The following is an 18,215-nucleotide window of genomic DNA, read 5'->3' as shown; positions in this document are numbered from 1 at the left end:
AAATATGAAATATGAAAACGACACGAAACTTATCATTTAATAAAGTACGACTCATCATTACAAGTAATAGTAGTATTTCTAACAACAAAATTACTAAAAAAAAAATTACAACATCTATTACATAAACTACAACTCATTTAAACGTAAAGAATTTAACAAAAATAATATAACCTAAATTAGACCTCCCTAACCTACCGTTACCAACCTAACAAAAGTCTTCAAACCGGCCTGGATTATTCTACTGAACCGGGTCGAGCAACAAAATTGAATCTCTTTGAGCTTGCCGGTTCAATGCCGGTTCAACATCTGTTTCCTTCATCTTTCTCATTTCCAACACTTTCCGGTGGCTGTTGGAATGAACGTCGCCGGAGAAAGTAGGGCTACAAGCCGGTCTATACTCAGGAAAAAGCCGCCCGGATTTAAAGCGGACCCCACAAGCGTTGCATAGGGTTTTGGGACCTAAAGGACCAGTTCTCCATTGAGGTGTCTTTTGAACTTGACAGTGAGTACACCGACGTTGATTAATTAACTCGCTTGAAACTTGTCCCTTTTGGTAAACCGGGTTTTTTCTCTGCTTCTTTGCCGACGCCGGCTTTTCTAAAAATTCAATGAAGTGAAACGGGTTTGTGAGAAGCATAGGAGAAGTTGCAGACAAGTCATGTGACGATGAAGAACTCGAAGACGACTCAGTGAGTGAACGCGACCCGGAAGACCACACTCGGCCTGGTTTTCTCGACTTTTCGGTTCTACCCTTCTTCGGAACCGGATATGGTAATCCCAAAACCGTAAAACTCCGAGCTGACATCTGGAACACCGGTTCAAACCGGTTCTCGGGAAACTGGCCGGCTTCATCCTTCAAATTCGCCTCCGGGCACGAAACAGGAAGCTCCGACACAGAATCATCAACAATTTGTGATAACCATTCAAGGCTTTCCATATCATCAATCTGAAAATAAGACGTAAATTAATTAATTTCTCCATTTTTATCGAACTTTGTAAAAGTTGCAGACAATTTTCCATGCAATAAATTGAATTTTATGAAGTTATGTGTATATACCGGAACCGGGAGCTGGTCGGCGGGAAGAGAAACGATGTCGCCGGAGGTTAAAAACTTGCTAGAATTCAACGAATTACTATCATTATCCTGAGAAGAAACCGAGGCAAAATCCTCCTCGAAGGATTCTTCACCGGAAGTACTAAAATCCTTGTCAGAAAGATCTAAGAGGTCGTCAACGGAAAATTCATCGGCGGTGACATTAACAACGTTGTTAAGTCCGGCTACACACCATAAATCTTCAAAGGAAGCTTGTTGGGTTGATTTCATGTGAATTATTTCCGAGAGAAAGCTCGATTTCAATGCTCTTGCTTCAATACACTCCATATGAATTCTAATTTTTTTTGAATGAGAATTAATTGCTAGGTGAGCGCTAGAGAAAAACCCCAACAAAGAATTTTCAAATGAAATTGGTATTATATGAATTGAGGTATGAAGTATGTATATAGATACAATAATTGTGTATGTATATCTACCTGGAGAGAGGGAGAAAATGGAAGAGAGAGAAAGAGGGGGAATTGGCGTGAAGATCACTGAGGAATGGTTAATGTGCGAACCTGATGGGGTGGACTCCATGTTTATTTTCTTTTTCCATTTTATATGCATTCTTTTCAAAGATTATTAATCCTTACAATGTCATACTTTTTGAATAGTATTCTCATAAAATTAAGTCAAATTTTGTAAAAACTAGTATAGTTTAATGTTTTTATGACCATAATATTTTTATTTAACTTAGAAACTAAGAATTTGTTTTTTTCTTTTTAAGAAAAAATCACACGTTATGGTTTTCCGTAATAATCTGCAAAAACACCATAGAAAAATATATTTTTTGGTTAAAGTAAATTTTTAATAAATTTTTAAATTTTTAATAGTTAAATTATTTAAAAAATTCTTAAAATAGTTAAACCAAACAAATTTCAAAACTAACTGATTTTCATATAATTTAAATTTTCATGTAGTGCATGTTTTATAGGGAAAAGGGTATATTTAACTAACTGGTTATATAAAAATGTTTCCAATGGTTAAATCAAATCAATATCATTTCAAACTACAACAATTTTTATAGAATTTAGTTTAAAACTAGTCGTTAAAATATCAAAAAAAAATATTTTCAATTTATTTATTTTAAATAGTATATTCTTTAAAATGTTTATAGGCTATCAGCTTTTTATGACCAAATCTTTTATTTGGTATCAGACATTTACTAATTATAAAATTGTAACACACATTTTCGAATATTACTTTAACATTAACTGCATAAATGATAATTGACTATATTGGCTAAAATTCCATTTCTACAGTTATATACTAAGACCGTATTTTGTTTTTCCAATTATCAATAGTATATTATATTTGTGATTTTATACAAATAAAGATCATAGAATAGTCATGTTATTTCGATTTTATTTATGTTTTCTATGATAGATATAAGATGGAGAAATAGAGAACAAAAAGACATGATAAGATAAATATAAAAATAAAATTGTTAGTTTGTTACTACTTGATACAAAAAAAATAACTGATTTTTTTATTCATTATATATTTTAACGCATTTCTTTTGTCCGGATTAAAAATAGCTGACAAGATTGATTATAAATATAAGGGTAGGACCAAATCAACCGAAAGTCAAACACTTCTATTCCAAATTCCGCACTTAGATTTTTTCTTCACTATTTGACTCGATAGAAGACTTCAATTTTATCCTATGGTTGTGAGTATGTGTTATTTGTGAAAAACTAATACCATCATTCAACTTTTATTCTTCAAAAGAAAATTATAAATGGAAATAGTTGCTTGTGCAATTGTATCTATGTAATACTCAATTTGCCTAATTAACATATATTTATTCTAAGGTGTTGTTAACACATACTATAGTTAGTTAGGCCTCTCTCCATGCACCAAGTACGAAATAAAATGGTAGGATGTTTTCCTCTAAGTAAAAATTTAATTTTAAAAACCAACAAGAACATCATTCATTCATTTCAAAACCCATTAAACGTGATAATGTATAAAATAATTATCAGAGTACAAATCATGTCATAAAATACGAAATGTTGGTGGATGCGATGCGATCATGCCGGATCCTTCCTTTTTGAACTGAAAATACTTGAAACCATAAACATAAAACTGCTAGTACAAAGCTTAGTGAGTTCCCCCAAAATACCCCATACTGTACATACATAAATGTTCAAAACTAACTGGGTCTATTTCACCCCTCTTCGGTCTCTTTCAACCGGTACTTGGTCTATTTTTTCCCCTTCGGTCTATTTCAACCGGTACTGAGTCTATTTCACCCTTATAGCTAAGCATACAATCATATCAACAAGAGTCACAAAGACAACAAGCACATATATGCATAAGAGTAAGTGTCCCAAATACCAATATCATCCTACAAACATAATATAGTGGGCCGACATTGGTGCCTTCGGCCCACGAGTATAGTGAAAAGACTCACCAATCAAACGATGATCAAGTGCAATTGCTACTACTTCAGGTCTATTTTACCCCCTTCGGTCTATTTCAGGTACCTCAGTGGACAGTGGTAGAGCGAATGCGTAACCGTATACATCCTTTATTTTACAACTGATTGGATCTTGGGAGACTTTGATTTTAAATAATGTTTTGGAAATAATAGTTTGTAAACACTTTTATTAATAAATGGGCCGCTTTTAAAACGTTTAAATTTGTTGAAAATTTTGGGCTGTTACAAGTTGGTATTAGAGCCTTGGATTGAGTGAATTGGAGGAATACTCGTGTAAATCAAGTCTCAAACTAAGGAAATAAAAAGGTTTTAGAAAATGAATTTATAACGGAGTTTTCCTGTCCCGACCTACTAAAAATTAATATAATAAAATAAAGTCGAAATCAGCCGACGAAGTCTAAACGATAGTTGTAGAGCATAGTCTCACCTACGCGTGGATATAAATAATGTCGAAAACGGAGTTCGTATGGGGAAGATATGAATTTCTGAAGTTTTTTAAATAATTAAAATATATTTATTTAATTATAAAATCGGATAATACCAAACCCGTGACTCATCATCCGACCTTATCCACCCGGTACACCCAACGTACCTAGATGTACGCCCAGCGTACATGTCGACGGAGGATTACTCCCAACGTAGTTTGGGGTTACGCCCAGCGTAACTCGGGGTTTTAGCCCCTATAAATAGAAGTCGAGGGCTGTCGATCTTTTTGCCAAATTTCTTCCTTTCTCTCTCATTTTTGCCTTGATTTTCGTGCAAGAGATACCCCGAAGCCCCGGTATCATTCCCAAGTCCCGAAGCCCAGAAGATCCCGAGAAGTGAAATTTCCGATCCGAAGATCTGCCCGCGAGGAGCCCTTTTTTTGTGAAGATCTCCCGGTTTCACCGAAGAATACTACTTCTACAAGTCGTAACGTTGTCCGATCATCTTCTGATCAAGTGAGTGTATAGTTACTTTCTTCTAACACATAAATATAAAGTATTAGCTATGAAATACGTGCTATGTGTTATATATTATTTGTCTATTTGAGATGGGCTTGGAATTGATGTTTTTATACGGGTGTTAAATGATTTAAACTGTGTTTGTATTTATATCTACAAAAATGTTGGGTAGATGGAATAGTTGGTGACGATGCGACTTCGTGCCTATTGAGTAAGCCTTGGTGACGATGCGACTTCGTGCCTATTTGATAAACCGTGGTTACTTTGAGACGTAGTGCCTATTGTGTAAACCCTGGTGACTATGAGACATAGTGTCTATTGTGTAAACCTTGGTGACTATGAGACGTAGTGCTTGATAATGTGAACCTTGGTGACTATGAAGTTAGCGCCTGTTAAGTAAACCTTGGTGACTATGGAGTTAGCACCTGATAGCTATGGATTTAGTATCTGATAGATAAACTTTGGCAGCAATGGACTTCGTGCCAATTCCTAAGGTAAATCCTTAGGAATGAATGAATGAAGGATAATTGGTTCTTAGGGTAAACCCTTAAGAAATAAAGGAGACATGGGGATGGGTATTTGGGTTGATTGTTTGATGATTGAATAATAAATGTATTATTGTGGGTTGAAAACCCTATATGCTCACTAGGATCCCAATCCTGACCCTTTCAGTTTTCTTTGTATTACAGGTTATGGCACGAGGGCTTAAGTTGGCTGACATAACGAGAGATTTTGGATTATAGGCCAGTAGTTATGAATAATTGTTATAAGGTCTATTTTGTTCTATTTATGCTTTTGGTCTGTATTGAACATGACATCTCGAGATTTTGTTATATAATGAAAATACATTTCTTTAAAGATATTCTTTGATAAATTCTTATCATATTTTGTTTTGGGAACAAATTCCGCAACTGTTTTCTATAAAAGATTACTCTGATTTTATAAACAAAGCATAAACAAATCGGTCTTTTCTGGCTGTGAAACTGGGGATGTCACAAAGCTGCCTATATCCTAGGGATAAGGATTTTGAGAGACAGGAGTAAAAGACTAATTGGACTTAGTCAGAGTACCTACTTGGAGAAGGTGTTGAATAGATTCAGCATGCAGAATTCCAAGAAAGGAGAGTTACCGATCCAAAGTAACGCCAGACTGAGTAAGACTCAGAGTCCGAGTACAGAGGCTGAGATAGCAGAAATGAGTCGAGTACCGTATGCTTCCGTTGTAGGCTCGATCATGTATGCTATGACTTGTACTCGTCCTGATGTGGCCTTTACATTGAGCATGGTCAGCAGATATCAGGGGAACCTTGGCAAGGCTCACTGGATAGCGGTAAAGAACATTCTCAAGTACCTACGGAGGACTAAGGACATGTTCCTTATCCTCGATGGCAGTGATGACTTGAGAGTATTGGGGTATAGTGATGCTAGCTTTCAGACATATAGGGATAATTTCCGCTCTCAGTCAGGCTGGGTCTTTACCTTAAACGGAGGAGCAATTTCTTGGAAAAGTTGCAAGCAAGAGACAGTAGCTGATTCATCTTGTGAATCAGAGTATATAGCGGCAAGTGAGGCAATGAAGTAGGCTATATGTATAAAGAACTTCATTTGAGACCTTGAAGTTGTACCAGCTATAAAGGAGCCTATAGAGATTTTCTGTGATAGTGAAAGCGCAGTCGCCTTAGCAAAGGAACCAAGGGATCACGGGAGATCCAGACACATCGACATAAAATATCATTTCATCAGACATCGAATAGAATAAGGACTCCTCATGGAAAAGAGGGTATCATCGGATGAGAACCCGGCAGATCCCCTCATGAAGGGACTGGGTAGGGTTAAGCATCTCCAGCATGCAAGGTACATAGGGCTGAAGGATGATATTAGTTTTAGTAGTTAGATAGCTTTGAAATGTGTAAAGTGTAATTGACATCTAATGATGAATAAAAGTTGTATTTATTTATTAGTAAAGTGTTGCTATCCTTTGTCAATCGTTTACTATCATTTCATTTTGCATGTTTTGACTTCCAAAATAATTATGTTATGTTATTTCATATTATTCAAATTCTCCACAGTCAGTCATATGTTGGAAGTAAATATGAATTAAGACTATCATGAGTTCGCTTGTAGATGTCTAAGATGTTGGACATAGCAAAGTGGTGCTACAACACTCATGAGTGCTCATAAGTTCTGAGTATTGGATTCAACCCATGCTCACTGGTATCACTTCATGGAATTTATCTCGAGTGATCGTGAGACGGTAATATCATATAAATATTCAAACCGAGAGATATGATTTGTTGCCTATGAGTTGGTTATACATTGATTGTACGAAAACTCATTGGTAATTCGATGTTATAAAATGTGCCTTTGTGTATGATTCAACTGTAACATCCCGAGATTCAGGTATATTCCTTTCATCCTTGTTCTTTATTGTTTGGGCATGTTTAGTCCTTGAGTGGAGGGTTTGTAGCAAGTGAGTACGCTGGGCGTACCAGAGGGGTACGCTGTGCGTACTCATGCACTTAATTTGGACGCGGAGTCGCCAAGGTACGTTGGGCGTACCTAGAGTTACGCCGGGCGTACCCGGCCCAGGTGCAAAAACCCTAATCCTCCTTGTGCACTATTTAAAGGGTGTTATGGCTCATTCCTTAGCCTCCATATCAGTGAGTGAAACCCTAAAAGAAAGCCCCATCGTTCTTAGAGTGTGAGAGTGTTGATTTGAGCTTGTTGGTGCTTTAGTGGCTTAGTGAAGAAGAAGGAAGGGAGTTCTTGGAGGCTAAAGCTTGAGGTTCCATTTTGGATCTGAGATCTACAGAGGGAATAGCTGCACTTGGAGGTATAAAGTTCAAAAGTTTCCTCTTCTTTTGGTTGTTGTTGTATGTGTCCTTTTTAGGGCTAAAAACCCCAAAGGTGGAGACTTTATGAGTGTAAAGTGCTCCATGGTCTGAGATTTGTCCCTTTTCAGTGTTACTAGTGATTTAGAGCCATAAAGTTCCCATCTTGGATGTTACTTTGGAGTCATGCATGTGTTTTAAGCCTTCTAGAGTTGAAGGTTTGATCATTTTGGGAGTTTGTGACTTGTTCAGCCATGCAAAGGCTTAAAGTCATCAACTTTATGGATTACGGGGCTTAGAAGGGGTCAGATCTAAAATATGGACGTAGGTCTTAACTGTTTAAGACCTCAAGAGCAAAATGGCTGAAGCAGGGGAGTAAGCCGAGCGTAATTCCTAGTATGCGCCGCGTACTGGGTGGCGCTCCCCGATTCTGAGGTGCATCCGGGTACGCTCAGCGTACACATCCGGTACGCACAGCGTAACCCGGAGAGTTGACTTTTGGTTGACTTTTAGGGTATGGTCTATTGTGGGGCCTTTGAGTTATGAGAGGGGTAAAATGGTCTTTTACCCTTCTGAGAGTGTCATAAGAGAGCATAGTCTAGCCTTTGAGAGTTATATTAAATAGAGTGTTATTTTCATATGATTAGGCGGAGGCTAGGCCAGCATTTACCGAGTCAGAGATTTACGGAGATACCCGAGGTGAGTCTTCTCATTATACTTTACTTAGTGTGGTAATAGAGTTAAGAGACATAATATTATAGAGTTATATGCCAGTGTGATTGCATGTTATTATGTGATGTGATTTATTGTGATATGTGATATGCATGATTCAGAGTTACAGAGTTGGGACTTTCGGGTCCCTAGAGTTAGGGCCAGAGGGCCCATAGAGAGTTGGGGCTGGAGGGCCCCACTGAGACACATTGACCAGAGGGTCAACAGAGTTACAGCCTCAAGTGGCTATTATGTGATTAGTGTGGTATTTTGGGGAGCTCACTAAGCTTATGCTTACAGTGTTCAGTGTTATGTGTTTCAGGTACCAGTGATGACCGCGGGAAGGTGTCGACTTGATTCATACACACATATGGGATTGGATGTATTTTGATCTTGGGAGACATTTATGAATTAAAAACATGATGTTATGACATTTTATGAATGAATGGTTTTATTCAAAATGTGTTTTCAAATGTGAAAAATTGTTTTAATTTTTACGGTGTTACATCAACAAGTACTAGAACAAGCATATGAGTCGAAGTTTATCTGTTCCTTCTTGGATTAGAAGCGATATATGGGCCCCTTGATGATTTTGTGTTGACCCATGTACCGGGCCCGGTCAGAACATAATTGATGTGTTTAATTAAGTTATATGTCAAACAAATCGGAAATCGGGAAACTAACTGCTGGACAATAAGTAAGACATTGTTCCATGTATTTGTCCGGCTGATATCTAGAACAGAGGATTACATGATCACTTATCTTAAATGACATATCATCATCATCTCAGTTCCGCGAGACCTTGAAAGAGCTACAATTATTGATTGGTTCCTGAAGTCATTCTTGCAGTTACAGTTATTAGACTTATCCAAGTGGGAGACTGTTGGATTAGGTGTCTAAGTTCATAACTATTTCTGGAATGTACTTGACCCGATTAGCATGGTCCATTTGGGTTGCATGACATCATGCATTTGGGATAGACTAAAATGAGAGTAATAACACTTAAGGTTTATTAATATATTATAAGTTCTAATATATTAATAATATTATTTAATTAGTATTGATCAAGAATTAATTTGGAATTAATTAAGTGATCAAAAGAAGACTAATTAAATATATGGGTTGATTGTGTAAGTCACCCATACTTGTATAGTGGGCTAATGCTCCATGGATTATCAAGTTTGGATAAAACCCATAGGATTCTCCATGGTGTTTTTGAACCCATGGATCATGGAAATGAAGAGCCATGTCAAGTTAGGGTTTACATGGTGTAACCCTATTTATGACACACTATAAAAGGAATATGTGAGCAACCAAAATCGGACTAGGGAGAACAAGAGGGCATAGCCAATTTTAGAAGTGTTCTATTTCTCTCAAGGTTATTCCAAGTGTATTTGGTGTTGTGTGAGACATTTGAGGCATCACACTTAAGGTGCTAGGCTCACAAGGTTCTCAAGGAATTCAAGCAACTAAAGGTTTGTATTTCTTACTAACTTTTATGTTTAAAAATTCCCCATGTATGCTAGATAGGTTATGAACCTTGGAAAAACAAATTTGCATGTATCATAGAAAAACATAGATCCAAGGTTTCTAGGGTTGCATATACACCATAAGAGTGTTAGAATGCTCAAACCCCTTCAGTGGTATCAGATCCTGGTTTGTTTGTTTGATAGTTGATGCGAAATTGTGAAAAAACTCAGTTTTTATGCACTCTGCTGCATGAACTCGTCGAGTCCATGGGGGGACTCGAATAGTCCATGAGTAAACTCATCCTACTCATCGAGTAGGTTCTTGCACTCGACGAGTAGGAGCCCCAGAATGCAATTTTTCGACTTTTGTTGCTGGAAATGGACTAGAAACATTACCCTAAACTATTTTGGTGTTTTAAAACTTGTTTTAGATGGTGTAATGGTTATGCTAATCCATTTACAATGGCTAATATAAAAATTCCATGTTTTAGATGGTGTAATGGTTATGCTAATTCCATGTTTTATATTCATGTTCTTATGAGTTGTTGTTAGATCATAAGAATTACTTGCTAAATTGTTAATGATTAATTCTTGATCAATTATGTGTTTTAATGGAATCCATAATTTGTCCTCAAGTTATGGATTACCAAAAGTCACTTTTAAAGACCATTAAAGAAACACATAGGTTAAATAAAATGAAAAGTCACTCATTTTATTAAACCATTAACTCATAAGTTAAAAAATAAAAAGTTTTGTAAAGTTACAAAACTTGCCCTCAAGTTTTGGAACATGTAAAGTCACCCTAAAAACTTTAGTTCCAACCCCTAGAATTATAAAAGTTAAAATTAAACCCTTATACTTTATAATATTATAAGTTTAATAATAATTATATATGTATAAGAAAAAGTCGTTTTACCATTAGTAGGCCTCATTCACGAAGCCGGTCTATAAGGGGGGGGTATAAGGTTGCTGCCTATAAAATGACAGCTTAATGGGTGTCCATTCTCACCCATCGCTTCCTTGATCGGTGGAGGGTCGTTAGCCGAATGGGTAAGACAAAGACTTTAATTCTTCATTAAAAGTATGATGAATATAGAGTAACTAAATGTTTTTATAAATTCCCAATCTTAGTTACTTTAGGAAAATATGAATAAGGTGGTAACCCATGAAATTAGACTTTGCACTTTGATTAAGTCGTTAGTGGAGCGTGTGTGGTTAACCGACACACTAACCTGGACTTACCAAGGTAGGCAAAGGGTAACTTAATGTTTATCATAGTATTGGTGGGGTGCGTGTGGTTAACTGACACATCGATTGAGGGGTAAATATTAAGGGTACCAAGTAATTTGCATGGTTACTTCACACCTTGTTTTGTGATACTCGGCATCCCAGTCACAAAACTTAAAGGGCACACTCGAGATTGAAACATGCCATTGAAAAGTTCAATGAATTTCAAAGTATCTAGGAGTTTCAAAACCAATTAAAACCTAATAATTTATTTAGTTTTTCATGGTGGAAATTGGTGAATCGTCATTCACCTACCTTCAAATATTTTATAGCTTGGATTACGGCATCCCTCTTCTAAGTTATAAAATATTGTGTTGGGTCCTAGCCTTAATATTACATTTGGGTGTTTTATTAAGGACTATTTTTATATCTAATCAAAACTTGTCTTTCTTCTTTTCAGATGTCTTCCAACAATGTTGCTTATGGCTCAAACCCTACCGACTCCTTCTTTCTCATGAATCTTTGTGAGAGAGTCGTCTTTGATGGATCCAACTTTATGGATTGGACCAGGAACATCAGGATGGTCACTCGGTATGAGGACAAAGAATATGTCCTCGACAAGGAACGTAAAGAACTCTAGTCATCTGCTACTCCTGAGGAGATCACTGAATATCATGCACATGAAAGAGATGCTACCAAGGTGGCATGTATCGTGTTGGCCACTATGACAGCCGAGCTCCAAAAGTCCTATGAGGACTACTATCCTTTTGAGATGCACCAGGATTTGATGGACCACTACCATCAGAGTGCTTTTCAAGAGCGATATGAAATCATCTCCTTTATGATAACAACCCGAATGAAGGATGGTGAACCCATCACGGGCCACATGCAAAAAATTCAAAGGTATGTGGACTGTTTGCTGAAACTGAATGTGAACTTCTCCGAGGAGTTGGCAATAGACATCATTTTGCACTCCTTGCCTTCATGTTATGATCATTTCCGTATGAAATACCACATGAACAAGGAAGAAGTTACACTCAACAAACTTCAAGGACTTTTGAAGACCGCATAAAGTGGTCTTAAAGGTAAGTCGGGTGTTACCACTCCTACTCCTACCACGGCCCCTGTTTTGGAAATCGGGCAAGGCAAAGGAAAGAAGAGGAAGAGCCCTTCGAAGGGCACCAAGGGGAAGACCCTTGATGGCTCCTCTTCAAGTGGAACCAAGAAAGGTTTTGTCACTCCTTCTGCTAACCCTAAAGAGGCTGAATGCTTCTATTTCCATGAAAAGTTGCACTAGAAGCGAAACTGCCCATAGTACCAATAAGATGTGAAGGATGGGAAAGTTAAACCCAACCATGCAGGTACATACACTATTTTTTCTAATAATTCACCCCATTCTAATTCTTGGGTCCTTGATACAGGATGTGGTATTCACATATGTACTGATTTGCAGGGACTAAGAAGAAGTGAGAATGTGGAGCATAGGAAGATAAACTTGATCATGGGGAATATGAAAGCTTCACTTGTCACCAAGATTGGAGTTTATTCTTTGTTGCTAAGTAGTGGATTAGTATTAGACTTGAATAAGTGTTGTTACTTATCTGAGATGGAGAGAAATATTATTTCCTTTCATGGTTTGTACAAACAAGGTTTTACCTTTTCATTTGACAATGATAGTGGTGGTTTTAATGCTTTTTTTAATAATGTTTTTTATTTTAAAGCATTACCTTGTGATGCTGTATATGAAACTGTGTCGGTTGTTGATAACCTAGGAAATAATGTATTGTGTATCGATTCTTCCACTAGCTTGGATAAAGCATCTTTATGGCATTGTCGTTTTGGACATGTAAGCAAGAAGCGTATACGCCAACTCCAAAAGGATGGAGTCTTGGAGTTGTTTGACCTAAAGTCAGATGATAGTTATGAATCTTGTTTTCTTGGGAAAATGACAAAGTCACCCTTCACTGGTACTTGTGCTAGGGGTAAGGGTTTGTTGGACCTCATACACACTGATGTGTGTGGACCCTTCAGAACCGCCACAAGAGATGCTAACCGCTTCTACGTGACTTTTACTGATGATTTTAGTAGATATGGATATGTCTACTTAATCAAGCATAAGTCAGAGACCTTTGAAAGATTCAAAGAGTTCAAGCAGGAAGTGGAGAATCAGTTGTGCAAGAACATTAAGATGATTCGAGCCGATCGAGGTGGTGAGTATCTTAGTACAAAGTTCCTTGACTATCTTAAGGAATGTGGGATTATCTCACAATTGAAACCTCGCAGGACACCACAACTTAATGGTGTGGCTGATAGGCGCAATCGAACCTTGTTGGATATGGTTCGTTCCATGATGAGTCGAGGTTCGCTACCAATCTCATTTTGAGGTATGCCTTAGAGACTGTCATCCGTATTGTTAATCTAGTCCCTACAAAGAAGGTTGCCAAAACACCTCATGAGATGTGGACTGGAAAAGTTCCCAATCTGGACCACATCAAGATTTGGGGTTACGAGGCTTTTGTAAGGCGCGAGTCTCATGATAAGCTCGAACCTCGAAGTGAGAGGTGTATTTTCATCGGCTACCCATAGAGATCCTTTGGTTACCTCTTCTACAGACCTAGTGATAATGTGGTCTTTGTAGTAAGGAGAGGAGTCTTTCGCGAGAGAATTCATGAGCCAAGGAAACAGTGGGAGGCAAATTGACCTTGAAGAAATTCAAGAGTCAAGTGGTGAAGGAACCTCAAACCCTAGCAATCAACCTGAGGAGGAAACTCCTGTTGATCCAACAGAAGAGTCTGTGCCTCTGAGGCGTTCCACGAGAGTTAGGAATGCACCTGAGCATTACTATGGTTTCCATATTACTGTGGAAGGTGATACACTTATCAGTGATAGCATACTGGTGATTTTGGATGAACCTAACAGCTACACGGAAGCCATGGCGGGCCCTGAGGCTGATAAATGGAAAGAGGCTATGGATAGCGAGATACAATCCATGTATGACAATCAAGTTTGGAACTTGGTTGACAATGTACCAGGTCGCAAGACAGTCGGGTGCAAATGGATCTTCAAGAAGAAGACCGACATGGATGGTAATGTACACACTTATAAGGCGCGATGGGTTGCAAAGGGCTTTTCTCAAACTCCGGGAGTTGATTATGATGAGACCTTTTCACCAGTAGCGAATATTAAGTCTATTAGGGTTATGTTAGCCATTGCTGCATTTCATGATTATGAAATATGACAAATGGATGTCAAAACCGATTTCCTTAATGGAAAGTTGGCTGATGATGTTTACATGAGTCAGCCAGAGGGTTTTGTCAGTACAGAGTACCCTAATAGAGTGTGTAAGCTTGAGAAATCCATTTATGGATTAAAGCAAGCACCTCGCAGATGGAATCTTTGCTTCGATGAGAAAGTCAAAGAGTTTGGCTTTTCGAGGAGTGAAGATGAATCTTGTGTATATGTTAAGGCTAGTAGGAGTATAGTTAGTTTTTTGGTACTGTATGTGGATGACATACTACTCATAGGAAATGACATCCCAACTCTGCAGGAAGTGAAGCCCTGGCTTGGGAAGTGTTTCACTATGAAGGACCTTGGAGAAGCATGTAATGCCCGTAGATCCAGGCTAGTCAATTTAGAGACGATAAACATCAAAAATGACTTTTTGATAGAAGAGTGTTTAGAATAAATAATCTTAACCATGTTGTAGTATATGTCACAAGGTTACCGTACAAATAAAGAACGCTGAAATCCGAGTTATAACGAAGAAGTTATGACATGTCGAAGTTTCGCGACAAAACTGGCACGACGCTGAATGACGTAAAAAGTGAATTTACGATAGAGCAATATTTAGCATTAGTGACCTAAACGAATGTTATAGAATTAGTTAAACCAAGAGCGTGCATAAAAATAACGCCAAAATCTGACTTTGTATGAGGAAGTTATGATTTTTCTAAGTTTCAGCTTAATAGTATGCAACCCGAAACTCGAATTTGAGATCGAATGGTTTCTAGCCGAAACAACCTAAACGAGAATCGAAGATCTCGTTGATAGTAGTTCAATGGTAAAAAGACAGACGAAAATGGATGTCGTAGGAAGAAGTTATGAATTTATAACAGAGTTTTCCTGTCCCGACCTACTATGAATAATATAATAAACATAGAGTCGAAATCAGCCGACGGAGTCTAAACGAAAGTTGTAGAGCATAGTCTCACTTACGCGTGGATATAAATAATGTCGAAAACGGAGTTTGTATGACGAAGTGTGACATCCCCATTTTCACGGCCAGAAAAGACCGATTTTGTTTATGCTTTGTTTTATAAAATCAGAGTAATCTTTTAAAGATAACGGTTGCGGAATTTGTTCCCAAAACAAGACATGATAATAACTTATCAAAACATTTCTCAAAGGGAATGTATTTTTCATTTAATAATAAAACCTCGGGATGTCATGTTCCGATACAGACATATAAGCATAAACAGAACTTACATTTAATTACACAATTGATTTATATCTCCTTTAAATCTCTCTGTGAAATATGTCTTCGTATTGATACCTGTGATACAAAGAAAACTGAGTGGGTCAGGCTTGGGAGCCTGGTGAGCATATAGGGTTTTCATCCCACAATGTTATATCATATATTTATAAATATAGAACATTCAAACTTGTACAATTTCACCGTATAAAGGCAACTCTTATCCCACCCCATCGATCCTCACAACGACACGATCTAAACTCTCGTATCTAAAATTTACCTCTTTACCTGATCCTTACTCTCGGATCTAAAACTATCCTCTTCACCCGATCCATACTCACGGATCTAAAACTAACCTTTTCACCTGATCCATACTCACGGATCTAAAACTACCTGATCCATACTCACGGATCTAAAACTAACCTCCTGATCTGATCCATACTCCCAGATCAATAATTGTACCCAATCCATACTCCCGGAATAGGGACAATTAATTATACCTTAATCCTGATCTGATCCATACTCCCGGATCTATAATCGTGCCCAATCCATACTCCTGGACTAGGGACAATTAACTTAATCTTAATCCATATCTGATCCATACTCCCGGATCTATAACTGTGCCCAATCCATACTCCCGGACTAAGGACAATTAACTTAGTCTTAATCCATACTCCCGGACTAATAGCAAGTTTATCTCTTTACCTGATCCATACTCACGGATCTAAAACTAACCTCTTGATCTGATCCCTACTCACGGATCTAAAAACTAACCTCTTGATCTGATCCATACTCATGGATCTCATCTACCCATGTCCTACCCAACATATTTGTAGATATAAAATACATATATAGTTTAACTCATTAAAAATCTATATAGTTCATCCATTCCACCAATACCTCAAATAAACAACAATATATAAACACATAGCACGTATTTCGTAGCAAATACTTCATACTTATGCGTTAGAAGAAAGTAACCACACACTCGCACATATAAACAACAATATACTTAATACACTCAAACCATACTTGTATTATTATCGTGTTTATGAAAGGTTGTATACACTCACTTGATCAGAAGATGATCGGACAGCACTACGACTTGCAGAAGTAGTAATCCTCAGCAGATCTGGAAGATCTCCACAAAGATCGAACTTCTCGCGGACAGAGCTTCGGCTCGGGAACCGCACTTCTCGGGATCTTCGGGATCTCGGGACTTGCTTCGGGGCTCGAGAACAATACCGGGCTTCGGGGTATTTTTGGCACGCAAACCGATGCAAAACGGGAGAAAGAAGAGAGAAAATGAACAAAACTCTCGGCTGCCCTCGCAAGCCTTTTATAGAGGCTGAGCCTCGCACGTACGCGGGGCGTACTGGTCCGAGAAACGTCACTGCTTACGTATCCGAAGCCACTTGCTGCGATGTCGACACCTTCGGAGTACGCAGGACGTACACGAGTACGCGGCGTGTACTCGGATCAGACCGGTGACTCCTTCGGATAATGCTTCCGAATTAAAGATTAAAAATAAATACAAATTATTTAATAAACTTCAGAAATTCATATCTTCTTCATACGAACTCCGTTTTCGACGTTCTTTATATCCACGCGAAGGTGAGACTACGCTCTACGACTTTCGTTTAGACTCCGTCGGCTAACTTTGACTTTTATTTTTTATTATTTATTTTTAATAGGCCGGGACAGAAATTTTCGTTATAAATTCATAATTTCTTCGTTTGACGTCCGTTCTTGCCTAACTTTTCGTTGTTTCGCTACTAACAACAAGATCTTCGATTCTCGTTTAGATCGCTAAGGCTAAATATCGCTCCAACGTAAATTCACTTTTTACGTCGCGCTGTGTCGTGCCGGTTCTGTCGCGAAACTTCGACAGGTCATAACTTCTTCGTTATAACTCGGATTTTGGCGTTCTTTATATGCACGGAAACCTTGTGACATATACTACAACTTGGTTAAGATTAATCCTTCTAGATAATCTTCCTTCAAAAGGTCATTTTTGACGCCTATTGCCTCTAAATTGACTAGCCCTGATCTACGAGTGTTACAGGAAGATATGAATTTATGAAGTTTTTTAAATAATTAAAATATATTTATTTAATTATAGAATCGAATAATACCAAACCCGTGACTCATCCGACCTTATCCACCTGGTACACCCGATGTACCTAGATGTACGCCCAACGTACATGTCAACGGAGGATTACGCCCAACGTAATTTGGGGTTACGCCCAACATAACTTGGGGTTTCAGCCCCTATAAATAGAAGTCGAGGGCTGTAGATCTTTTTGCCAAATTTCTTCCTTTCTTTTTCATTTTTGCCTTGATTTTCGTGCAAGAGATACCCCGAAGCCCCGATATCATTCCCAAGCCCCGAAGCAAGTCCCGAAGCCCCGAAGATCCCGAGAAGTGAAATTTCTGATCCGAAGATCTGCCCGCGAGGAGCCTGTTTTTTTGTGAAGATCTCCGGTTTCACCGAAGAATACTACCTCTACAAGTCGTAACGTTGTCCGATCATCTTCTGATCAAGTGAGTGTATAGTTACTTTCTTCTAACACATAAATATAAAGTATTAGCTATGAAATACGTGCTATGTGTTATATATTATTTGTCTATTTGAGATGGGCTTGGAATTGATGTTTTTTGTACGGGTGTTAAATGATTTAAACTGTGTTTGTATTTATATCTACAAAAATGTTGGGTAGAACATGGATAGATGAAATAGTTGGTGACGATGCGACTTCTTGCCTATTGAGTAAGCCTTGGTGACGATGCGACTCCGTGCCTATTGAGTAAGCCTTGGTGACGATGCGACTTCGTGTCTATTTGATAAACCGTGGTGACTATGAGACGTAGTGCCTATTGTGTAAACCCTGGTGACTATGATACGTAGTGCCTGATAATGTGAACCTTGGTGACTATGGAGTTAGCGCATCTTAAGTAAACCTTGGTGACTATGGAGTTAGCGCATGATAGCTATGCATTTAGTATCTGATAGATAAACTTTGGCAG

At 38.0% G+C, this 18,215-nt stretch overlaps 1 protein-coding gene across 1 annotated transcript; it reads right to left on the bottom strand.

The window, feature by feature from the left end:
* Positions 1 to 10: 10 nt before the first annotated feature.
* LOC145092400 (GATA transcription factor 7-like) lies at positions 11 to 1,623 on the bottom strand. Its single transcript, XM_079030342.1, has 2 exons — positions 1,058 to 1,623; positions 11 to 946 (listed from the first exon to the last, which is right to left on the bottom strand). Exons 1-2 carry the CDS (start codon positions 1,379 to 1,381, stop codon positions 239 to 241), a joined length of 1,032 nt encoding a protein of 343 aa, XP_078886468.1. The 5' UTR covers positions 1,382 to 1,623; the 3' UTR covers positions 11 to 238.
* Between the last annotated feature and the right edge of the window lie 16,592 nt (positions 1,624 to 18,215).

The sequence above is a fragment of the Lactuca serriola genome, chromosome 3 (assembly GCF_051521515.1).
Source record: "Lactuca serriola cultivar US96UC23 chromosome 3, Lser_US96UC23_V15, whole genome shotgun sequence".
Taxonomy (NCBI): domain Eukaryota; kingdom Viridiplantae; phylum Streptophyta; class Magnoliopsida; order Asterales; family Asteraceae; genus Lactuca; species Lactuca serriola.
Note: the sequence above shows the minus strand (reverse complement) of the source record. Positions and strands in the feature narration are given on the sequence as shown.